The following is a 25,729-nucleotide window of genomic DNA, read 5'->3' as shown; positions in this document are numbered from 1 at the left end:
GATAATATTCAAGGGGGCTTTAGATCAGGCCATTAACTTCTGTAGACTCACAGGCAATTAGAATAAACTTACATCCTGCTAAATAACCATTAATGATGTCTAGTTGAATTAAAGTTTCTTTGCTAAAGTACATTGACTTTGTAATGTGTGACTAAAATTTTTTAGCTTTTGGAAGTACAAGGTTGGTTGATCTTCTATTGTTCTGATACAGCTCAATCCCCTTTGAAGAAAGGGTGGTAACTGTTCTTCGCTGGCTGCAGTTACCTGAAGATGAAAGGTACATGTCAATTGCAAATTCCCATTCAAGTGGTGTTGCAATTAATCACTTTGTAAATATGATTTCTGTTTTAAACAGTATCTTGCACAGTATTCTAACAAAGTTAAAGTATTTAATGCAAGCCTGTTTCTATGACTGAAATCTCTTATAATTAAGTTACGTTTCTCTATTTCCCTTGAATGTATCTTCCCTCTGACAGTGTTGTTTCCAGTATTTGATATTAATTGTTGAAATATAATCTCTTCAAACTGTCTCAACGTGTATATAAAATATTACATTTTTGGTACTGTTTGATATAGACCACACTTTTACACTCTGTATTTAGAAGAACCAGATTCCTCGGGCCATAAGTTTGGACCAGTAAGCAGCGGAGTAAGTAGTTTTGTAGTTTCTTAATTTTATTATTTTTTTAAATGTGAAGCTTTTCTCTGACTCGGACTCTATAATAAACTTTCATGATTCATGTTAGGTTAACCAAAACCGTGTTCAGTATGCTTATGAGGAAAAAGATTTGTGAATAGACAGTCCATCTATAATTAACACTCATATCAAAGTGTGTAATAAACAACCTGTTTAGTAAGTCTAATTTTTATTTATTTCAATAACTTTTAAATTGCAAAAGCATTTTTGGGTATGTCTTGTATGTAGTTTTATCTGCTCTTCCTGATTCTTTACGTTGATTTGGGGTGGGGGAACCACAGAAAGTTTGTATACTTTCAATTTAGCAAGAATAGAGATTTTTATAGCAATGGTCCAAATTTTGGTGGTTAAGCATTTGTGTTATAGTTATCATTCATTTTCCCGCAGTCTCTGTGCAAAGGTTAGGTGAATATTGGTCTTATCTCCCTGCAGTTAGATTTTATATATTCTTGGAAAGAGGGTGATAAAAGGGATATTCACCTCATCACAATCTGTGCTGTACCTATTTTATAAATAAGAATATTTTTTTGGGACAGCTACTATTTTCAGAACTGCTAAGTAGCACTACCTTTTAATAAACCAAAGTGAAAAATGCAAAGGAAGAAGCTCCTGGAAATTCAGGAACTTTGTAAAATTCTCTTGTCTTGAACGGTCAGGAAGTCTGGGCATCTTAATCAGGTATTTAACCTCAGTGGTGACAACAGTAAAAACCTCTTGCCAATTTCTAAGGTATTAACAGTTACTGTTTCTTTAAGGAACTAAAAGATGAATATAAGTGCTCAGTGAAGTATCAGACATCTAATTAGAGCTGCAGTATAGGGAAAATGTTGAAATTAATTATAGTTTTCTTTGAGTAATAAGTGGATCTGAAGTTCTGTATGTCAGGAATGCTTTGGAGAAAAAGATCCTGAGGGTTTGAACATAGTCTCCCCAGGAGCATCTCATCTTTGTTCACGTAAAACCAGACAGCTTATACAAGTAGCATGATGAGGTAACAGAATAACTTAATTAAAAAGTACTTTTTTTGGCATTGTTTACTTGGCAAGTATTCAAAAGTAGCTCCAGTAGCTGTACCTGTGTAAATGAGCTCGAATGCCAGACCCCTGATCATGAACAAGGCTAGGCTGGTAGTTTGTTCTAGGCTTTTTCAGTCCCTTTAAAATAATTTGAGACTGATACCCAGTCACAATTTCAAGGACAGTTTACTCCAGGGTCTCTCTTAACAGGGATTATGAGGAAGAGTACTGCAGGCTTGGCTTCCTCTATTCTCTTCAGCCCTCTGGTGTTCTCCCATCAGCATCTGTACTCTTAGGCTAGACATTCCATGTTGCCCTTGGTTGTACCCCTCATAATGCAATAAACATCCTCTATTTCATACTTTTAAAACCACCCAAACCACCCTCACTGGCTATAATGTGGGAGTTGCTGCAGTTTTAGGTCCCCTGTGTCCTTCATACATATCTGGACTGCATCTAGCTTTGAATAGTCTATAAGAAGAGCTCTTTGTTCTTTATTTATTAGCACATACTGTTGCAGTTAAAATTTATTCACTCTTTCTGGAAATAAATTCAATTCTTAATTGAAGTGTTAACACTTACTTTACATTCCAATTTTTGCCCTGCAGGTCATTATGGCATTACAGAGAGTGGACAACATAGTAGGAATGCTGATGGATGGTCTCAAGCAAATGAATTTGCATAAATGTCTGAACATTATTTTCATATCAGATCATGGTAAATTAAATTTTATAAAATACAGTAGAATTTAAGACCTGCTTTTATAAAAATATTCTGAGTTTATACTTGCATGTTTCTGCCAAGGTTAATGATGCAGCTAATATCTATAGAAATTATGCTTTGTACTATGAAGATCATGCAAGAGGTAATCAGTGTTGGTGAGAATCAGACTATTTTGGCCTCAGCAAGGTTTTTCTACACTGATATTCCCATTTTTAAATAAATTTTATTTCCCTTTGCAGGGATGGAAGCAGGGAGCTGCAGAAAAACAGTGTATCTGAACAGCTATCTGGACAGTGTTCAAGATTTCATAGTAGTACCTGGTCCTGCAGCTCGCCTAAGACCTAATAATGTTCCAGATGAGTATTTCTCTTGTATGTAATTGCTAAACTAATTTTTGTTATACACTTTTGTACTTTATGAATACAATCTTAGGATCCATATATTCCATTGGTAAACCTGAGTGAAGGTCAACAAGGTACAACCTGGGTAATGATGAAGAGGAAATAAGGAGTAGTGCACATGTGTTTTTTAAAGGCTGGGGTGAAAGTTCATTTAAATCCTACAGATTGCTTTTTCTGGCTGCCTTGGAGTGACATGCTTTTGCCTTGTGAATGGCATTCCTTTGAACCAGATCATTAGTGCTCAAGACAGCCCAAAAATATCCCCCTCATGTTTCACCTCATTTCCTGATTTACCAGTTTATGTATGAATTTGCTGTATTTCTGTCTTAAAGGAATGTTAGACTGGTTTTTACATGAGTATTATTTCCTAGTGTAAAAAAAAATGGCCAAATGGCCTGACAGAAGTTGAGTAAACTACACATAAACATAAATAAGAAAATAAACCTGAATAAAAATCAATGAATGCTTTAAAAATGTTAAACTTTGATTCCTAGAATCCTAGAATCACAGAATGGTTTGGGTTGGGAGGGAACTCAAAGGTCATCTAGCTCTAACCCCCTTGTCATGGGCAGCTACGCCTTCCACTAGATCAGGTTGCTCAAAGACTCATCCAACCTATGCAGTCTCATTTCAGATGAGCGCTTAATGCCTGCAGGTTTTGATATTTTTAATGTTGGATACATGTGTTCCCTTCACACCTGATAGTGTTTTTTTGTCTATCTAGATTATTGTTCTCCATGCCCTTCAAAACTTGTAGGCCTCAACCCCAGTGACTTTAAGTCCTGTTTACTTTATTGCTTGATGCTATTCCAGATTGTTTTTAATGTTTCCTTGGAGAGCATAGGAGTTCTCAAATGCAGCTCCAGGTTCTCCCTGGAGAAACAAGTTCAGGAAGAAGAAAAGCAGAGCATCTCCTGCTTTTGAAATCTGCACTGTTTTCACGAAGGAGCATAAGTTGTCTTTGTAAAACTGCATATATCTATGCAGGAATTATTAATAGTTCCCTTGCCAGTGTGATCCTTTATCTGCTGTGGGTATCAGACTCAGGACAGAGTAACTGTGTGAAATTTAATGGGCCTGTATTATACAAAATGTCAAACTAAATGATGTAATGGTCCTTTTTGGCTTGAGTCTAAGTATCTGGATCTTAGCCAGCTTGCACTTGGCTATCTTTCTAAGGATGCTTGCCAGAGAAAACTGCTGCCCTGGTGGTTGTATTTGTTTCTTTTTCCTTAGAAGTTTATTAGCAAGCAGGAAAAGTCTAGCTTGATTAGCACAGCATTTAGTTGCCTCTTTTGTGAAAATGTACTTCTTGGATTATTTTTCTAACTGTGGCTAACATAGTTTAAAATTTTAAATCTTTCAATAAGTAAGCAAGGGGAGGAGAACTGTGAACTAAAATTTCATAAAAGCAGTAGCGTGACAGTTTAGTGATTGTTTTGTTCCATGTGGTTTTCATTCTGGAAAAATAACTTCTTATGTCCAGATTTTTTTTGAAACTCAACTAATTATATGATGTGATGGGAATGCTTTCATTTTACATCTGATTTTTTTTTTTAACTTAGGTGACTAATTCTTACATATGATTCTTCCAGTTAATTATGAAGGCATTGTCAGAAACCTCACAGTAAGTGTTGTTGTGTCTGTTGTTCTAGCTTAATTTCTATTGACGTTTACAGTATTTTATAGCATCAGCTGTTTGCTGGGCTGCTTGCATAGCATCTGGACTTTGAATCGGTGACCTTCCATACGCAATGCAGTTAGCAACTGCAAAAGTAGTTCCACTCAGGGGAAGGTCAAAGTTGGGTAAGGTGTCATATGACTATCTGGTTGTGCATTAACTAAGGTTTTGTGTTCAGTTCTTTTCACTAACTGTATCATGTTGCTCTTCAAACTGAGAACTTGTGTATCTGGACCATACTGGCTGAGGGCCAAGTCAGTGTACAGGTCAGCTCCATTTCCTGGACAAGCATGACATTTTCTTGGCCACACCTTTTAGATAAACAGCTTTGATATAGAGGCTATTGATTTTTATTTTCTTTATTTTTTTTTTCTCCATCTTAAGAAACTTGCTTTTCTGCTCTGTACCTGTTCTTATGCCTGCACCACAATCAATTTGCCACTCAGTTGTGCAGACACTGCTGGTGGTGAGAGCAGTACTGTTTGTATAGATACTACACTTTTCAAAAATTCCAATATTACAGTAGAGGTTTTTGTTTGGTGGGGTTTTTGTGTGTTCGTGGGTATTTTCTTTTTTTGGTTTTGAGGGTGTTTTTTTGTTTTTTAAATCATTAGTGGATCTTAGTTGGTGGAAAAATCTATTTGTCCCTGAAGGATCAATCTGAAAACCCTTTGAATGTCTGTAACTTTCTGTATTGCAGAGATGTAGAATTAGTGCAGTGGATAGTCTACAACTTGTGAATGTATCATGATGTTCAGATCTTGGTGTAAATCTTCATTAATTCTAATCCGTACTGTTTGGTTCTGTATAATTTTCTGAAAAAAAAAAAAAAAAAAGTCCATAATCCAGTGTAAATATTATTCCAATAACTACTGAATGCAAAACCAGACAGTATTTGTTATTTAAATGGTTATTAGTCGTGTCCTCAGACCATATGAATCTAAACCTGACAGAGTTCTGTTGTCCTTAGTGGAAGTTATTGCAGGACATTTGCTATTGAAGTGCATTGTAAGAACTGTGCATGACATAAGCAGAAGTTTGGTGAAGCATGCATTTTATATTTTAAACTTTTCAGTGTGTAGAACCAAATCAGCCTTTCAAAGCTTACATGAAACAGATGCTACCCAAGCGTTTCCATTATTCCTATAATGACCGGATTGAACCATTGCACTTCTATTTAGACTCCCAATGGCAGCTTGCTAGGTAAGTTACAGTTTTCAGTACTTGATTATACAGTAAATAATTTAGTAATTTCTTGTTTTCTCATGGCATTTCTCTTCCAAATGCTATTCTCTTCTAATAGCTATCAGTGATAGCTATTAAAGCATGGTATTCTTGTTTGTCATAGCAAAAGGACATTGCAAAGAAACAATGCATACTTCAAATGTTAAGAAACTTTGTCAGATACTTGAGCATGCCTTCCCATGCTTTAGGAATTTTCAAAGTGAGCGTTGAAAGCTAAGCATGTGCATAACTACTTAGTTGAATCAGTCTTTTGAATGATCCACTGGCATATATTGAACTTACTGAGCCTGCTATTGTTAGTTACAGGTTCTGACCAATGAATTTACAAGTTCCAGAACAATAGCGTCTGCTATAATAATATAATTTTGAACACCTCTGTTCAAAAAACAAAAGGGTTTCAGTCCGTGTAATCAGTAAGTCCTGTTGTCTGTGAAGAAGTTTTTATTAAAACCCAAACAAATATTAAGAATCTACTTGTGTGAAGTTCTGTTACCCAAATGACAGTGAAAATCTGTTACCCTAAGAACATTTTGATTATATGTAATCTGATATTTGGCTTTAAATTACTCTGAACATTTGTGAATTCCAAAGGGATAACATTTGCTGAGAAAACTATCTGCAGATAACATTTGCATGAAAAAGTTATTTTCAAGGCATTCTTTTCCAGAGCTTTCTATTATTTCTATAGACTTTCTATTCCCTATGGCCATGCCTCTAAGAATCTTTAAATAAATACACAAACAATGCATCACTGAATGTAGTTTATACCGATATGATTTATAAAGTGTGAGTTACAGAAACTGTGAATTTTTAATAGGAAACCGCTTGAGATTAAAAGATGTACAGGTGGATTCCATGGTTCAGACAATCGCTTCCCCAGTATGCAGGTGAGACTTAAACTTATGCTAGCTCTTATTTTTAGCTCCTTTTATTTCTGAATGTTGTGTTTGCTGGGTGTTGAGATTTAAGTTTTTAAAGATCTGTGACATTATTCCATCTGCAAATAAAGAAACAGAGCATTTGTAGGATTCCTATTGTGATGTGCTGGGTAACCCACAGAGGGTGGGAGTCCACTGTCATAAAAGTTGGGCAAAAACCCAACAGGACTTAACCCAGAGATTTCACTGTACTGTTAAGAGTACAAAGTTGTGCCAGGTGAGTTGGTTGTAACATTAAAAGCAGGAAAAGAGAGAACTTATCAAATCGTCAAACACAGTAATTGTAGGTCTCAAGAGAATTCAGATTGGAAGACCTCAGGGGGTCCCTAGTCCCACCTCTACTCAAAACACAGTCAGCTGTGCGATCACACCAGGTTACTCAGGGCTTTACACAGTTGTCTTTGAAACTGCTAAGGGTTGAGGCTCCACAGCTTCTAACCAACTCATTCCACTGCCTGACTGTTCTCCTGGTGTAAATGTGTTTAGTTATAGTCAGCCAGAAGCTTTCTTGTTTCAGTTTATGCCTATTGTGTCTCTGCCTCCCACTATGTAGCACTGAAGAAGCGGCAGTCTCTTTGATGATGGGGGACTGCTGTTATGTCCACCTGAGGCAATCTCTTTTCCATTCTGAACAAGCCCTGTTCATCTTCCCAGTGCAGGAGCTTCAGCCCTCAATCACCTTGGGGGTCCTCTACTGAATTTGTGATGATTCTTTATTGATGTTATTCTTTTATGTTGGAGGTGCAGAATCCTCATATGGCACAAAGAAATGCTGAGTAGAGAGCGATAATTCCTTACCTCAACCTGCTGGCTCAGCTTCTGATTATACAGCATGCGATACTGCTGACCTTTGCTGCCAAGGTGTGCTGCTGGCTCATGTTCAGCTTGCTGTCCAGGCCTTTGCAAGCAAAGTTGTTCCCGAGCAGACCAATCCCCGTGGTCTGTAAGGCTAGTCCATTCCTTGTTTTCTGGGTCGCCTAAGAACAGAAGTAACAAGCTTAAACTGCAGTAAAGAAGAGGTGATTTGTTTATTAGAAAACTTCTTTTTTAAACCATTAGCAAGTACTACAGTTTGCCCGGGAAGTCTGAGAAGCTTCCACCAAAGGAATGACTTAACAACTGGTCAGACAAGCATCTTTTGCAAAATACATAATTACTTTTGATCCTGTCTTTTGTGAAAGTTCACTAAATTATCTCCCAGCTCCATAATTCTGCTGTGTCATGATAGATTATGTATTGCTGTTCTGAGGTACAGGAGAAAAAGCATGTCATTTATTTAAAATAAGGAGAGTCCTGAAATTCTTCTCTTTAATGAGAAATGGGGAGAGATCATAGGGAAACATGAAATCAGATTCTTAGGCAGCTCCATCTAATTTGGGGAAGTCACTTAACCTATCCTCTGCTTCAGTTTCTGCTTTCAAAACAATGAAAAGCAATACTTTTCATTTGAACACGGTGTTTTTCAGGATTGAAGTCCACTAACAGTTATTGGGTAATTGATACTCTTACTGTTAATATGTGTAAACACATCTATAGAGAAAGAACCCTCTATTTAAAAAATTACTGAAAGCAACTTTTATGAAACCTACATAGGCTATGTGAAGCATGGATTTCACTTAAAAGCCTTATGTATCATGTCTTGTAGAATAATGTAGTGTTGGCATCAAACTGCTAGCCAAAAGAAGTGTTAATTTTGTATCAGTTTACTCTTCTAGGCCTGCTCTTTTTCCGTGATTTGACAATGAAAAACCTGTTGATAGGGTACCTGGTAATGGCTTACAACCAGCAAGGCCATGTGATACCAAATGCCGGTTTTAGCATATTCTCTTTGCTACAGTGCTACAGTTTGACTTGTGTAATTTTTTTTGTTCTGGTAGGTTGACTCCATTCAAACTTTTTGCCAGGCTTGGGATTGTCAGTTCATAAAAGCCCCAACTGGTCTTAAACCAAACATATTTTATCCTTTTGTGGCTAACATTATAGCGGCATGGATTTCATGCTCTGTAATTAAATAGTTCAACAGAAAGGAGGTAGCATGTTCCTGCCTCATCTGGTTCAAATTAGGCTTGTCAAGTAAATTATTAGCCTACAGTATCAACAGTTGCAGAATGTGAGCCTGACTTACGCTTTAATGTCAAAAAAGGAAGTTAGAGTTGAAGCTCTGATTTTTGCCATACAGCTATGAAGTCTGAGACAATTGTGTTGTGAAGAGCTTTGAGATCTTACACAGGTAGATGCTATGGAGTGCAAAGCATCCATCACTCAATCAGTATCTTAATACCACAAATAAGATGAATATCTCAGGATAAGTTTAAAAACAGGGTTTTTTTTTGGCAGCAGTTGAGCTAAGCATTTGCTTCCCTTGCCTCCTTGTTCCTACTCCTGCAGTAAACCCTGCTCTATGCTGGTGTAAGCTTTGTGTGGCTGCAGTGGTAAGTAGGTTGGGGAACTGAACCAGAAGGACAAGAGACAGCAGGAAAGAAATTTTTTGAGCTGGCTGTGTTCCTGGATCAGGTTTGCTGTATGGCTACATGACAGCTTGTGCCAATACAGCTTGGGACGTGGTGCAAGAAGAAGAAAGAACAGCTGCAAACCAGGCATAGAAGCCTAGGATCTTGGCTTGCTTAAACCATTTAAAACATTGCTACCAACAGATGTTTTTATAGCCTTAAGTCAAAAGCTTCCACCTTGTTTATAGGGCATGAAATGTGATGGCTATTTTGGCTCAACATTTTCTGTTTATTGAATTCCTTAAAGCATTTAAGAAAATGAATTTAACTTCTTTAAAAGCAGAGAAGAGCAAGGTACATCATAAATGGCTGAAGACGATTTTTTAAAGGCAACAAGGAGACAAAATCAGGTTTCCTGATACTCTTACTACTATAAAAAATATTCTTACTTTTTTTAAGAAAAATTTGACTTGATCCATACTATGCTGATAAAGGTTAAGTTCTTAGCAGAAAATGCCCTCTGAATATGAAGATATTTTCCGTTTTAACTTGTCCTAAACAGAGTTCCGCTTTATTTTTCTCTGTAAATCCTAGGCTATCTTTATTGGGTTTGGACCAGGATTCAAGTTTCATACTAAAGTTGATCCATTTGAAAACATTGAAGTATATAATTTAATGTGTGGTAAGTACAATTGATGGGGGTCATCTCTGTTCAGTAAAACATAATATCTTTTGGGCATTGTAAATCTTCTAATGGCAAGTTTTTACGTGTCCTTTAAAGTTTGTCCTTAAAACTCACTGCTCGTTTTCACAAATAAAAAGCTGTTTGTTTTTCTGAGAAAGGTCCAGCCTTCTAAATGACTAATGGCTGTTTAGGATATACTGGTCAGGCCACCTTGCATCTCTCCTTTCCACTGATCACCCTATGTACTCCTCTGGCTTCTCCAGAGCTGGTACTTTGACTCACCACTACTAAAACTGACTACTTTACAATCTCTCTACCACCAAGAAGAAGGGATATATCTCTCTCACATCTAGCTAGAGCCTTTATCAGATGAATCACTCAGGTGACCTTATTCAGACAGGACAAGAAGTATCAAGCCTAGTAATGGCTATTGCTACAGCTGCGGCAACTCATTTCCTGAAAACCTGAGTCAGTCAAGTGCTTTTTATGCACTTGAACAGTTCCTTATCTTTTGTAATATGTTTTCTTATTTGTTGTTTTCCTTTACAATACTTTTAATTTTAGTTACTTTCGTTATAAGTTTTTAGTTCAGATAAAATTTATTTAATTTTTTGTCAATAAGCCTCTTCCCAGGCTCGCCATTGTATGTGTCACATGTTCAATTTATGTATTGTATCTTTTAATACTAGATTTGTTTGTGTCCCTGTCCATTCTCATTGTCTAATATAACAGGAGTTTGAAATATGCTTTTTTGATCTTTTGATGGACCGCAACAGTCTTGTAATGCCTTTATTCCCATTGCTTCGGAGTCTTGCTCTAGAGCTAGCTGTTTCTGCAGCAGTCAGATTTCCCATTTCTTGACCCTATGTGGTGTTGCTCTAGAATTCATGATTGATTTCTGTTCCATGAAGTCTGCTTCTGTATCTGAGGATTGTAGACAGCCCGCTCTATGAACAGATTTCTTTGCTCTATTTTCTAACATTGTACAGTACACTGCACCAGAGAAGTGGTATTTCTTTCTGAAAATCAGATGCCTTGTAGCCCTTTTTACCCCCCCTCAAACACAATGCTATTGTGACTCCCTGTTCCTTTGACCCTTCTTTGTTCTGTATTTCATGATTTCTCCAAAAATCTATCACTAGTTCTACCACTTCCTGTTCATTTATTCCCCTTGGGATCTTCACCTGTTTTGTGTTATTTCCTACCTACTTCTCTCTCTTGCCAGGACCTATACTTGCTCTAACATCTACATCTGTGAGAGACAAAGTATTAACAAAGAGTTTGATCCAGAAAGCGCTTAATTGGAGCACTGCACATGCTTGAGTTCGGTGGTGATATTCAGGTATACCATGTTTAAACCATGTGTTTAAATTCTTTGCTGGAATAGGAAACAGGCCATAGTCAGGAAGCCTGCCTGTTGCAGTCTTGCATACTTTGCTGTCTTCTTATGCCACAGTTGATCTTGAACCTTCTTGTGACCCCCATCTGTGTATTCTGCATAAGAGGGTAAAGTCGTTACTGGCATCCCGGTGAAGCAGGTTCAGTGATGGATCAGATGTTTTTTAAGTGCAGTCATTGAGGTCTAGATTTCCTCTATCCTGTATAAAAAGAATAATAGGATGTGCAAAAGCCAGCACATTAACTTCCAGATAGAGAATGAAGCAAGGTGACTTACTCAACCATTTCCTTGCTCAGGGCTTAAATGCCTTCTGGACTGCAGAAAGGCATCTTCTTTCACATGTCATTTAGGGCTCTAGTGTTTCTCTTGGAGGTGGCTAATTGCATCTTCTTGCAAAATGTAGCCCGAAAAGAGATGGTTTCCCATTTGTCCAACATCTCATCACTTAAAGTGCAAGCACCGGATATGTGCAACTGTCTTGTCTAAACAGGGGAATTTCAACTCAGGTTTTCCATGCTGCCAGACTTGGGGATTTCTGGGGCGTTGTGAATTCCTGGATACTCCACTTAAAATAATAGTAACGTAACCATGTAATTTAGCTGTTGGAGTGGTGACCTGAGTTCCGGGACTGGTTCTGATTTGGTTTTTTTGCTGCTTTATGTGATATATTCATTGGAGCAGGGACTGCTAGGATAAGAAAGGCTGTTTCATTCTTGCAAAGAAAAGCAGCTTCATCTGGAGGAATGACATTTCCTCCAGCTGAAGCTGGTTTGTTTGTTACAGGAGTGGCACTGAACTTCCCTTCCTGCATGTGTTCGGTTCCCCATGCAGGAAGGGAAATTCAGCTGTAACTCTTGTGCTGTAGGTAAGTGATCTAGACACCAGCCTTTTGGATACAAGTGTGCCTGCCTGCTGTGTTTTCAAAATATCTTATTTCATAGATTCTGTATGAGTTAAGTGGAGAAACAACAAATCTATGAGTGCTAGTGTGGATTAAGGGTGAAACAGAGCTTGATCTCTTCAGTATTTTGAAGGTGTCTGAAATATTTCCAAGCATTGTTGGTAGGTAGCTTTCAGGTTTTTTTTTTACTCATTTACTCATTTTTACTCATTTTTACTCATTTACTCTAATGACAGATTTAGGTATTTAGGGTAAAGATGTTTTTCTGGTTAGGCTACTTTGGTGACAATTTTGAATCTTAAAATTTTAGATGCAAGTGATGTTTTAGATGTAAGCAGAAACCTATGTTCTGCCTAGGCTCTTTTATGGCTTTACTCTTTAGTGGTGCTTATGTATTTAATATTCATATAAGAAAAAAAAATCCAAAACTAATAAACCAAAAATCCTCCAGACTTACCCCCCCCCCCCCAAGCTCCAATATTATGTAGTCATTAGTTTCATGTGTTTGAGACTGCCGTTCTGTCCCTCTCTGAAAGTTTGAGTGCTGGAAGTTCACTTTGTCTCAGATACCAACCTCTGCCACTTTTTGCACTTGTTCTGTCCCTCTTTACAAGCAGACTAATACTATCTTGAGCCTTAGCTAAGAACGTGTGCTTTCTCTTTTGGGCATTGTGATCAGTAAGCAGGGCAGCTTTATTGACTCCCCCATCCTTGTAATCACAACCGAATCAGCAGTGTACCACAGTCTTTCTAATGCTGCTAGTATCACTTGAATTCTTTCACAGATTTGCTTGATTTGAAACCAGCCCCAAACAATGGAACTCATGGACGCCTAAACCATCTGTTAAGGAATACTGTTTACACACCCCAACACCCCACAGAAACAAGTCATCCTTCGGAATGCTCTTTGGTGGGACAAAGAGCCTTCTCAGTTAGCCTTGGCTGCTCCTGCAGGACAGGGGTAAGTACTGAAGTTGTTAAAGTGGAGGCAGACAACTGTGTTGTGATCAAAGAATGAAACTTTCTGGATTCTCCTGTGTTTATCCACTAGTTGAGCAGTTCCCTACTGTTGGTTTCAAAATCAAATCTTGCCTAGGATTAGTGGGTACCAGCCTTTATTTGTATATCCATTTTTGCTGTCTGCTTATGTGAAGTCACATTCAGTTCTGGAGAGCCTGGAAGATGCCACAGAAGCAAGCTTTGATGGGGAGAGCATTTAGTTCTTGCTTGCTTTACTGAATTATGCTGAAATTTCCCTTCTGTGAATGTTGTGTGTTTGGGCTGTGGTTTTCAAGACTGTAGGTTTGCCTTTGGCAAAACCAGTTTGTTTCTGCAAATTCTCCATCGCCCCTCGCCAGTAGATGTCACAGTTCTGTGAAGTGCAAGGCAGATGTTACACTCAGTACTTTAAGTGTAGTAATGGCTCATAATATGCTTTGTAGGACACTTAGTAGAATCTCACTGTTTTTGCTTTATAATTATAGGGCTTGCCAGTAAGGGATTTTCACCAGCGTTTAAATCTCACTGAAACAGAAGGTAAGAACTTTAGATAGTAATATAAAATGATAAAAAAATGTTGGAATTATTAAAATATGAAATGTTTGTTAAGCTTCTGAGCAACTCTCAAGTACTTTTAAATATTTGCTAGGACTTGCTAGGACTTGCTAGGACTTGCTAGGACTATAGTTCTGAGGCTTTCAAATATCATCCTACTGAGCCCTTTGTTCTACAAATAAACGTGTATCCTAATGCATGTGTCTTTACGGCATATGTATTATCTGATACATTCGACTTTTCTAGCGCTGAAGTAATGGGCATTTCAGGATGGGAAGCAAAAATGCTATATGGGGAATTTGCATGTATGCACCTGAGAAAAAAACCCTGCAAATACTGACATCACAATGGCAGCATACTTTTAATGAAGCACAAGGGGTATTTTATATGGTTGAGTTGTTATGGTCTTAAGCTTTTGCTTATTTTATGTATGTTTTATTTCCATTTATTGGACATACCATGTTTGAGCTGCAATTTGCAAGGCTGTTGATATGCTTCTGATTTGTAAAACAAAATAAACTATTTTGAGCATGGAGCAAGTAAGACAATAAATCATGAAAATTGTACATCAAAATAGAATGTAGCTGTTAGTGCTAATGCCTTAAAAGAAAATCAAGATGATTAGGCTGTCAGAAAGAGAAATAGGCTGAGACCTTGCCTTGTGAGTGTTCATAAAACCTTGGTTTTTATGCAGATAAACTCTGTATTTGGCAGCACCCCACTGTACCTCACTGGACTTACATGTCAGTAACAGACAAGATCCAGTGCTTGCTGCTTATTCAGGGCTGATTTAAGGCTTCTGTTGGTTTGTGTAGTTTGTCCTGGTACAAAGAACAGAGCTTTCTTGAACCTTTTCCACTAACGACAGCACATCTTTTTAAAATGTGTCCCAGAACCCTTTAAAAATAACTCTTTTTAGAATTAACACTCATGAGAACAGCAAAATGAAATCCACTTAGTACAATACAGTGTGCTTTCCCTGAAGCATGTAAGATGGATTCACGGGAGCTGACTGCTGATGTGTAGGTGGATGTTTGAGTGCCTGCTGAACCTGGCTTTGAAGAATATGGCAAGGCCAGGCACATAACCTACTTCGGTTCTGTTTTGTACGAATAGGAACCTAAGTCTCTAAACCTACGATTATGAAACAGTAGGAATTTGTCTTAGGTTGTCAGTGAGAAGTGGCTTAGCACTAGTCTTAATAGCAATAATTTCTTGAAGTTGATGAATTCAAGCACTTTTAATTTGATATAAAAAGCATTATTGCAGATAAAAGAATTATAGTAACCAGCTTAGATGGTTCTTAGACTATTTAGAGCTTATTAGTTACCTTAGTTTGCATATTCCCTCGTTGAATGTCATAACCTGACGACCCGTAAGAACAACATAATATCAACTGCATTTTTAGTCTTATGAAAAAATGTTTAGTTTTTCCCTGATGGATGAGAAATAAATGTAATAATCTTGACATTTTATTGTGTTGTGGAATAGCTGTGGAAAAAAACCTGCAGCATTCATTGCTCAATTTATTTTCCCGTTTAAAACAGTTATCTTGAAGTTGTAGTTCTGCATAACTTGTGGATGGCAGTGACCTATTTAATGGACTACATGTTTTTACACCTTCGTTATAATTCCAGTTGTGTAATGATTGGAAATACTTGCACTTTCAAAGGCAAAGTAGTATTTTTATTTTAACATATTTCCATGATATGCTGGTTTTCCTCAAGTTTGTATTTTACATCAGAGAATTTAAAGCTTGAAAACCTTCTTTTTCTTTGTTTTCAGTTGGCAAAAATGTAAATATTCAGTGTTTTAATGAAATTGAAATGTACTCTGTGGGTTAAAACCCAAAACATTCTACTGACATTTGACTACAGCAAATAGTTGCAAGAGCATATGTTTCTCATGACTCTATGTTGTTACTTCTTTGTTTTTTCTTTAAGATAAATGGTATTGACTCTAAAGTAGTTACATTGCTAACTCTGCCTTACTTTTCAGCTTCTAATGACATACCCTCTGCTGATTCTACATAGCTTCTTTCCTATATAGTTTCAAAAGAAAGTCTTCACTCTTCGTTTGATGCAGTAGTTTGCCAACAAATAGGCAATGCCTTAGGCAAGGGTCTGTGAAAACCCCTGTGCAGTATTGTGCATTAAATATTTGGAGATCTCTATATACAAACTTTATAAAGAGGAGTGATCCATGAGAAAGAGGGAGAAGGAAGGTTTTGACTATCACATTAATTATAAAGCAAGTCCTTGCACATCAGAAAATTCAACCAGTCCTTCACTGTATTGTTTATTTAGATCTCTGTTTCTTAGTCCTTTAAATGTCACTTTTGCATATGACATTGTGGTTTCTACTAAGATAGTCCCCTCAGCAAATTTCAAAACACCACAGTTGGTTTCTGTTCTATCTGGATGTTACTTAAAAGCAGATCCCACATTATATTTAAATTGAAACACAAAGTCAACAAAGATTCTAACTTTGCAACTTATATCCATCTCCTGTTTTAAATGGCAAACTGTTTTGTTTTAAATACAAGCTTAATTTGTGCCGCGTAAGTTTAAATGATTACTTTATAGTGGCTTTGTAATTTACTTTCTTAGCATAGAAACTCTTCCTTTGATACAAGAATGACAATCTTTTTCTTTAGTTACTGTGACTTCTCTGTTTGAAAACTGGAAATCGAGGCAACCATATTGAGGATGTATAAAAGAGAAAGATGCTTAATAACCAATATTGATTGAAATGTAACAAGCACTATTTCTGCCACAGTTAAGAAGATAGAGGAGCTTACTTTGCCCTATGGACGGCCCAGGGTTCTGCAAAAGAGCCATAATTACTGTCTTCTTTACCATTACCGCTATGTGAGTGGGTACAGCAAGGACTACAGGATGTCTCTGTGGAGTGCGTACTCTGTTAACAAAGATGTAAGTTATTCCTGAATGCTTCTTAGATCTGCTCACGATACTATCTCCCAGGGAGCTAAATAGAACCATATGTGATAAAAAGAGGAATTTTATATGAACTTTTCTTTACTGTGCTGTATTAGTAAGGACTGGCCTTGACTAGTGCTTCTTGGAGTGAGATGCAGTTTTGCCTTCAAAGGAAGCAGATCCACCAGTAAGTGAGGAGCTCATTGCCATTGATGGAGAAGCCCTATGAGTCTCTACTGTCTTACTGATTGGCAGTGTAGGTCCATCATAGCAGTCTGTCAGTGTTGTTCTTAAAGTCTGGTCTCAACACCAGTTTCATGGTCTTAAAGAAGTGTTTGTAATGTGGCAGGATCCTTTGTTTGATGCTAAATATATTGAGGTTAGTGGCATGAAGCAAACAGTTAATCTGAACAAGTGGCCTAGTGGAGAGAGATGGTAACACATCTTCTTGTCTCTGCTAGTGGACAAGTACATTTACAGTGTATCAGGTTATCTTTAATGGGCACCTCTAGATTCTCATTTGAAAGATGATGGTTCTCAACTTGAGTAAAATGCTGCAGTTTACTTTATTTCCAAAATGTACAAAATAGATGAGAGGGCTCGTTTTCCACTGACAAAAGAGGAACATTTCTTGCATCTTAGTTAAGAGCCTTCACATCGTTAAAGGCAGTTGCAGCTAAATATTGAGAGTTCTGCAGTCCCCCACACTGAAGAGAATTATCGTATGTCAACTATCTGTTTTACTGATGATACTTTCTTCTCGTCAATAGGACAAATGGGTTTCTGATGCAGAAAATACCTCCAGCTGTTTACACAAGGATGTTCGTGTTTCTTTTAATCATAACCAGACATGTTTGTTTTACAACAATCATCCTCGCCTAACTTATGGATTCCTTTCTCCTCCAAGTAAGTATGTTGCCTTCATTGTACTGCATATCTGATTTAAATGATTTGTAATGTAGTAGGTATAGTCTGTTGTAGATGTTCTTGATAACTAATCAGAGTATGAGGCAATAGTTGCTGAATTGTTGCAGTTCAGCATATGCGAAAGAAAAACATTTTAGGCACTTCAGCAGTTGGTGGATTGTCCAAGGTCACTTAGTACTTTCCAGAAGCTTTGGAATTTGCCAGGTTTCTAAAGTGGCATCTCGTAGAAGAAACTGGAAGGAGCATCTAAACCTTGAATCAAGTCTGGCAAGCTAGTAAATTGCAAATTCACTTTGTGCAAGGGGTGTTACTTGGAAACACCCAAAACATGTTTGGATGGAAACATCCAAAGTAAAATTTAGGGATGTTTCACTTAGTAAAAAACCTGCCTTGATAAGTTTATTTTCTATTTGAAATATACTGTTGTGTGCCATATGTGGTCTTTAGTAAAGCAATTGAGCATTGATCTGAAGAACATAAGCCTGATTCTCAAACATGTTACAAAATACTTATCTGTTTGTAAATGGTTATATTGTTTTTGAATTGTTGCTGAGCTGGTTTGGAAGCATTTTACATTGACTTTACTGCATAAAGTATTGAGTAGTAGGTTATTTAAACATCCACATCAAGTGTAATTTGCAAAGTTCTGTTAGAACTCCTATTTTTATGCCTAGATATAGGCAGTCAGAGCAAATTGGTCTGACACTCATGAAGTAAATTTTACTCCCTTCCCCACAATTGAAAAGTCTGTTCTGATATTTTTAAATCTCACAAAAACTTGTCCATTGTACATCTGAAAAGAGCAGTTGCTGCTGATGCTGCTAAGATTATTTATTTTGGATGGGATCCAGCATGCACTGAAGTTAGCACTTAGACCCACATCACCCTTGGAAAGTGAAGTTAGGTCAGCTCCACTTTAACATTTACACCATTAACGTTTGCACTTTAACTTTTTACACCAGTCTTTCGAAGCATGAAAATGCAAGCTTAAAGTAACAAACCCAAGTAATTAATTTGTTTTTGTTTTAGATTTCATGATAGATGGAAAGAAACATCAGTACGATGCATTGCTTACTAGCAACATTGTGCCAATGTATCCCGCATTTAAAGGTATTTATTTAATATTTTGTATGCACAGTTGAATATTAGAAAGACTACTGGTTTGTTTTTTTGGGGTTTTGGGGTTTTTTTGCTTGCTTCCAAACCATGCAAATGATTCTTGCTTCAGCTGTCTCTGTAAAATAAGATCTCCCTCAGCTGTGGGCTTCCTACCTCAATGAAAAGTTCCCAGAAGTAGGATTATCAGTCTTATGAAAAAGTCACACCATTGTGAGCTTATGATTCCTAATCAACTGGCTTGTTACATGGCAGCATAGTGCAAGACATTTAATGTCTGACATCTTACTTTGCATTTTCCTGCCTACCTAAATGGGATTTTATACTGAATATCTTCTAGAGAACCCCAATACCATATATAATTATGTGAGTTAAATTAAGTTCCAATTCAGGAATGTCTTCTAAACTCCGATGAGCTTCCAGGCAAGAATCTAGGGCCTCAGTTACTAAGGAAACATGGAAATAATAATGTCTCAGAAAAAATATGAAGACCTGGCTTTCTTGGGTGAGGGGGATTAAGCATATTCCTAGTGAAAAAAAAAGGGTAGCATCCCTCTGGACAAAGAGATGTCCTGTTTTGTAACAGAGTAGAGGTCGACTCTTAACTGTAATTAAAAATATCATATTGGTACTTCCCAGCTCATAGGTGTGGGTGGCAAAGCTATCCAGGCCAATTTGGTAGTGTGGCAAGGCACAGGTTGCCTTCCCTCCTCTAGCTTCTCTGCAATTTGCTTTCCAATGACAGAAACCCAAGGACACAAGGGAGCAGCATCACTATGCTTCAGTCAGGTTTGTGGTTAGGGTGGCTGTGAAACCACAATGCCAGGAGATACTGCAGTGCATGCTGCTGCTCAGTTAGATGCAACCTTTAAAAACTATAAACAGCTGTATAACTAATTATTTTCCTAGCTTGTCTGTTTATATTCCTGAAAAATCTGCACGGTTGTATTAACAGATTCTACCTTGCGTATTTGTTTCCGATTTCTATTACTGTGTTTCAGTGTTATGGAACTACTTTCATCAATACCTGCTACCTGAATATGCTGCAGCCAGGAATGGTATCAATGTAGTCAGTGGTCCTGTGTTTGATCATGACTCTGATGGGCTCTATGATACTCCAGAAAAGGTGAAAAGGTGAGGACCTTTCCACATTCTAATGCTTTGTTTCTCCTATTAGTGTTCAAGAAGTAATTGTGATATTTGTTATCAAGGAAAGCATCTTGTGGAGATGGGCCCTTGGCAGGCTATATCAGGTCAGAGAGACAGTCAAATAGCCCTAAGCAGGTACGGAAGCGTAAAGCTAAGAAATAAGCTGCAAGCACGTAGAGAAAATGCACCCTCAAAATGTGTCATCCTAAACTCTGAAGGTGAAGTGTAAGAGCAGCTGTTGCATGTGGAAGAATGTCTGCTAGCCTGAAATGTTATGATATTGACTCTAGGAGCAGACAAGGCAGGGGCTTATCCCTGGTGGCATGGTTGGCACTTCCTGACCTGGCAGTGTTCCCCTACAAAGCTGTGAATGCAAATAAACTAGTTAGCAAAATTGGTTCAAGCCAGCGTGCAGGTGGTTTTCTGGACTCCGGCTGAACTCTCCATGTACTGTGGATTCTTAAGGCATTTTTATGATAAATCAATTTGTTATACCTCATCAAACCTGTTACTCAGATCAGCATACAAGCCAAACTGAATTTGCAAAATAGTGATCTGGAATTTTCCTTCCTAAGGCCTAAGCTTTCTTTGGGCTAAAAAGGTGGATTGCTAAAACTGATAGGGCAGAATATAGCTGATTTGCTGTCATTATTCTTGGTGCAAGTATGGTTTGATGGATTTTACAGAGCAGTCTTGTGTGTTTCAGGCACCCCAGTAATTCAGAAGTTCCAGTTCCAACTCACTTCTTCATTGTGCTGACTAGTTGTAAAAATACTTCTGAAACTCCTCTGGACTGTGAAGGGTCTCTAGATGTCTTGTCTTTCGTTGTACCTCACAGAGAAGACAACAGTGAAAGCTGTGCAGTAAGTAGTCTATTCAGTCCCCACATACATCTGGAGTCAGGCTTGAACTTGTTTTGCTTGGAAATTAACTAGTAAGACTGTAAAAATATGTCAGTCTATCATGATCATCTTGAGAGAGAAAACAATAGTTCTGTAAACAGAACTATGTTAAAGCCTGTATATATATTCAAATGTGAAAATTGGTGTTCCCTGTTTAAAGAGCAGAACTTAGTGCTATCAGGGTAGAGTCAGAGTATTTTGAGACCATTAGTGTGATACACGCACAGACTTCTGTAGCACAAATATCCAGTCAACATCTGAGAAGGATGAAGAGCTTCTGGGAGAAGATGAGTCATCCACAAAGGAAGGTCAGTGCTGGGCCAAATGTGTACGCAAAGGGAGAAGACAGATGTTCCTGAAGAACATCGGTTGCTTCTAGTTGAGGGACTTTGAAATTGTGATTGGAATGCACATAGCTATGCTCCACATAAGCCAGAACAAAGCATGGAAAGTGTGTCGACCTATCCTACAGCAAAGTATGACACAACTTGCTGCTCAAGTCAGGCTCAGAAATAGTTTTATCATAGATGTTGGATAGATGCTGGACATCACCTGCTATTCCACTTCTGGTGCAGTAACACGTCTGTATAATTGAGGAAGTAACAACAAGTATTAAATTCAGGCAAGTTTATAGCTATTTGTAAGTCAGTGTTTTCTATTTGTTGCATGCTTGCCAGCAGTGACTGCTTTCTATCTCTATGAAATGTCAAAATATCTTTTGCTAACTTATTAAATATATGTCACAAAAAAGATGGTTTACAACCTCTTTTTTTCCTCCTCTGTTCCAACAGGATGGCAAATCTGAGTCCATGTGGGTTGAAGAGAGAATGAAGTTTCATACAGCTCGGGTCAGAGATATAGAATTACTTACTGGACTTAGCTTCTATCAAGACAGAAAACAGCCAGTAGCTGAGATTTTACAGTTAAAAACATATTTACCAGCTTTTGAAAGGGTCTGATTTTTTTTTTTTTCCTATGGAATGTTGTTATCCATTTCACAACTGATTTGTAAATAGACTGTTTGTAATTAATGAAAACTTTTTTTGGTTTTTTTTTTTTTTTTTTTTAAATAAGCTGGAACATTTATTGAACTTTTGACCAAAATGCCAGTAGGGAGGAGAGAGGGTGCCATATTTCTATCTCAGGGACTCCTGATGGACTGTGTGTGAAATACAGGATGGCAGCTCCTGTCATTCCCACTTGAATGTGGTAGAACCATGTCCATTATTAAATGTTAACAGCCTTTGATCATCATAGTCTGAGACACGAACAAAAATGTTACCTTTTATATGCACTGGAGAGGGAAAAGTTTATAAAGCGTGGGTTATGATCCATATTCTACTTTCAAATATAAATACTTAGCAAATACAGTTCTGGGAAATAACAACATTCTTGGTGACCATTGAAATATAAAGAGTGAGCACCTCTCGCTCCAATTTTCCTTGAAGCATGAGTTATATCCTGAGCTTTGGTTCTTATAAGATAAGGGTTCGATAAACTATGCTATGTTAGTAGGACTGGTAACTGAAACTTCCCCAACTTAGAAAAGATGCCTGGTTGAAGTTGTGTTAGCTGGGAAGCCTTGGTATGTTGCTGCCCCCTGGTGTCTCCGACACCTGGGGAGAATTTGATGCACAGTTTGCATGTTGTAAGTGCATCCTCAAAATAAGCAGGAATTGGATGCATCAAGTCACCTGCAAATCACAAGAAATTAATTCAGGAATATCTCTGAGCTCCCGGAAACAATTATAACGATTCTGTGATCTTACTTCAAATTAAACTTCAATTTGATGCAAAGATTTTGCTTTCTTGAAGCAAAGATGTCTTTCTCAATTTGGTGAATAATTTTGTCAGCTGCAGTTCTGAAAACCCATTTTTGTCAAGAAAAGGTAATTTTTGCCCTAAGGTTGTTTTCTTATTTACATTGCTAAGATTGTCATCTGTAATGGCACATCTCATCAGTGCAGTAAATGCCCACAGGCCATTCACTTGTCCGTTGGTGACAAATGACCAGATCAGAGCTGCATTTGTAGCTGTCTTTAGTGCCCTGTCATCCAAATTACAACTTGCATAAGTTACCCATCTTGAATGCAGACATCGCCAGATGTAAATTCTGAAGAAGCATGTAATGAGCTTTCTTGGAAGCTTTCAGGCTACACAATCAGCTGCTACAGGCACTCAGGAGTGTAGGAACTCCCTCCTTTTCCAGTACACATGCAATCACCTTCATAATTCTCCCACTCTCTCTAAAGCTGATGAGCCAAAATTGGCTCTGTTATATAAAGTTTGGCATAGTCAATTACACATTTATGCTCTTATTTAAAGAGAAGAAAATACGTCACGCACAACTATGTTAGAAGAATGAAGAGCCTGTGACTGAGCAGAGAGACATTTTGCATTACAACTTGGTCAGCGGATGTAGGAGGCTGGATTTGAAGCCTGCTGGAAGTCAATAGAAGCTTCTCCATTAACTTCAGTTTGAGTGGGTTGAAATCCTGGGACCATTTTTTCTTTTAACCAAATGTATTTTCTTCATCTGCTCTTACAAGCTTGATATTTTCTTTTTCCTTGAAGTAGTTTCACTGTGTGAAATTCAAATGTGTTTGTAGCAACCTCACATTATGACTGTGACAGCATTATTCAGTGTAACTGCTTTGTAACATTGCCTGTGGCCAATTAAACCATCAGAAGTAGTATGTTGTTCATGACCCTTTCTGTACCAAATGCTCCTGGCTAGCTGAAACAGAGGTGCAGATATACAGCACTATTTTGCATTATTTTGGAGGTGTGGGGAGGGAGTTAACTTCAATGCCTGCTCTTCGTGTTGAAAATAACTTCTCCTCCAACTGGAATATTGAGGTTATTATTGGAAGCCTTCATTATTGGAAGGGGAAGGAAGGAAGAAAGATGGTGAAGATGTTCTTAAATTCTTTTTATAACTGGCACTGTCTCCTGAATGCAAATGACAGATGTTAACATCTTCAGAAAGTGAAGCATTGCCAGTTAAGAGGCAGGCTAGCCTAGCTCTTGGGTAAAGATGGAACAGGATAGGCTTCAAGCAGGTGATTGCTGGTTTGACCTAAGGAGGATTTTGGAAGGGAGAGTAGCTGTGAAACCTACTATGGTCATCAAGAGAGGGTACTGGCTGAGAGGGTTTTGGCATATGGCTTTGCCAGAAATTGACAAGTCAACTTGACAAGGAAGAGAGCTATCCTGATTTAAACTTAGTGCAAATAGTTTTGCTGCTTTTATTTCTTCATCTTTGCTGTTTTAGAAACATCTGTAGTAGTGGTGGCAGAGCACTGCAAATAATTGCTGGTGCTAGTCATGATGTCGAGTGGCTGGTGACACCCCAGGATGGCAGATACTGAATTGTGGTTTTGAAGCCCAGTGGGCCCCAAGGAGCGTGCTGTGGCCACCATCAAACTCATAATTCTGCAAAAAAATCACAGCTTTGTCTATCTGGATGTAAAATATTTTGTGTCAGCTGAGGTATCAGAGCTCCAGTGAGCATTCTTAGTAGATGAAGCTGGAAGGTGTTAGAGCAACATTGTCATGATGTGACTGTTAGCATTATTCAAAGTAACTGCTGCTTAATTTCAGCTGCTGCATAGTCCGGCCTTCTTACAGGTAAAAAAAGATAGTGGAGGAGCAGACTAAAGGTCATCAGTCTGGATGTGCCTACCAGTGTCATGTGTCACCAGGCCTTCCCAGGGAAAGCACTAGGAGATACTGTAAGCTGTAGTTGGTGCCCAACTATTACAGTGAAGGTGCTGACCAGTTTCCATGTCCTAAGCAATAATATTTGCTTAGGACAAGGAAAGGATAACTGAGGAAGGGAGTGGCAGGAGCCTTCACAGACATTAAAGATTCCCAGATTGAATCATGGAATGACATGTTAGGAGGAACTTCAAGGATCATCTGATCCAACCTTTCTAGGCAAAGCATGACCTAGACTAGATGTCCCAGCAACCTGTCCAGCTGACCTTAGAAGTGTCTAGTGTTGGGGAATCCACCACTTCCCTGGGGAGATTATTCCAATGGCTGGCTGTTCTGATTGTGAAAAATATTCCTCTTGTGTCCGGTTGGAATCTTCCTAGCAGTAATGTGTGCCCCTCACCCCTTGTCTTTTCCATGTGTCTCCTTATCAAAAGGAAGTCACATTCTCTTCTGTAGCCACCCTTTAATTACTAGTTTTGCTGCTGAAAAAAAATGCATGTGGAGTTGTGCCTTCAGAGGTATTCACGTGGTACAGATTCATATTGCTGGCTGCTCCCATCAGTAGCAGCAAGGTAATTAATTCGTTTGACTGATGTGTTATAGGTTTCTTGCTCTTATTTACCTCAGGATTCACTGTCTTTTAAGAAAATGCAGCAATACCTAACTGCCTGTATTTGAGATGGTCCTGTTCTGGTAAATTCTCTTCGATGCGTCTAGCATCCACTAAACCACTGTGTCCAGCACAGTGCACAATAGCTGTCTGCTAACGGCACCTCCCAGAGGCTGCCGTCTCATCCGGTGAGTGGGTGGCCTGGGCTTCTTCCTTTCCTTAGTCTGAGGAGGCTGGAAGTACAAAATTATCCCCTTAAATACAAGGTTATAAACTGGGCTTGGCAAGCCGGGAGGAGCTACCCCTCTGTTGCATTGGAGGGCACCCGCTTTTCCAGGAAAATGAGATTCATGTGAATCAGAAGACAAAAAGGAATGTAAGAGAAAGCCTAAATCTGTGATTCTGTGGTTAGGGCAGTCAGTTGGGAGGAAAGATCTCATTTCTGTTGCTGAGGTGGCACCTCTGCCGATCGTACCACTCGGGAGCGGATGCTCAGAGATGACAGCACTGTAAGGGACATCTCCTGCTGCATGGTCACAGGACAGCTGCTCTAACAGTTTGTGCCCACAGCAGCACCATTATTGACATTGGGAAACTATCCCAGGGCTCAGGGTGAAGGCTTTGCTCAGCTCTTTTACTGCTGTGCAAACTGTTTCTGCCCCTCTGAGGAATTCAG

At 38.3% G+C, this 25,729-nt stretch overlaps 1 protein-coding gene across 1 annotated transcript in view; it reads left to right on the top strand.

Annotated features, from left to right (window-relative positions):
- The window catches only part of ENPP1 (ectonucleotide pyrophosphatase/phosphodiesterase 1), a gene marked incomplete at its 5' end in the record, with an annotated part of 56,368 nt that extends 34,088 nt beyond the window's left edge, over positions 1 to 22,280 (top strand). The window contains 16 exons of the mRNA XM_080616153.1: positions 212 to 277; positions 577 to 649; positions 2,322 to 2,430; positions 2,676 to 2,807; positions 4,433 to 4,464; positions 5,594 to 5,721; positions 6,581 to 6,650; positions 9,746 to 9,833; positions 12,922 to 13,097; positions 13,621 to 13,672; positions 16,469 to 16,623; positions 17,400 to 17,535; positions 18,586 to 18,666; positions 19,674 to 19,806; positions 20,528 to 20,684; positions 21,515 to 22,280. Coding sequence (XP_080472279.1) covers positions 212 to 277; positions 577 to 649; positions 2,322 to 2,430; positions 2,676 to 2,807; positions 4,433 to 4,464; positions 5,594 to 5,721; positions 6,581 to 6,650; positions 9,746 to 9,833; positions 12,922 to 13,097; positions 13,621 to 13,672; positions 16,469 to 16,623; positions 17,400 to 17,535; positions 18,586 to 18,666; positions 19,674 to 19,806; positions 20,528 to 20,684; positions 21,515 to 21,682 — 1,756 coding nt within the window. The 3' untranslated portion in view covers positions 21,683 to 22,280. The remainder of the gene's footprint in view (positions 1 to 211; positions 278 to 576; positions 650 to 2,321; positions 2,431 to 2,675; positions 2,808 to 4,432; positions 4,465 to 5,593; positions 5,722 to 6,580; positions 6,651 to 9,745; positions 9,834 to 12,921; positions 13,098 to 13,620; positions 13,673 to 16,468; positions 16,624 to 17,399; positions 17,536 to 18,585; positions 18,667 to 19,673; positions 19,807 to 20,527; positions 20,685 to 21,514) is intronic.
- Between the last annotated feature and the right edge of the window lie 3,449 nt (positions 22,281 to 25,729).

The sequence above is a fragment of the Psittacula echo genome, assembly GCF_963264785.1.
Source record: "Psittacula echo genome assembly, chromosome: 4".
Lineage (NCBI taxonomy): Eukaryota > Metazoa > Chordata > Aves > Psittaciformes > Psittacidae > Psittacula > Psittacula echo.
The sequence above is the reverse complement of the archived record's forward strand: the minus strand, read 5'-3'. Positions and strand labels throughout refer to the sequence as shown.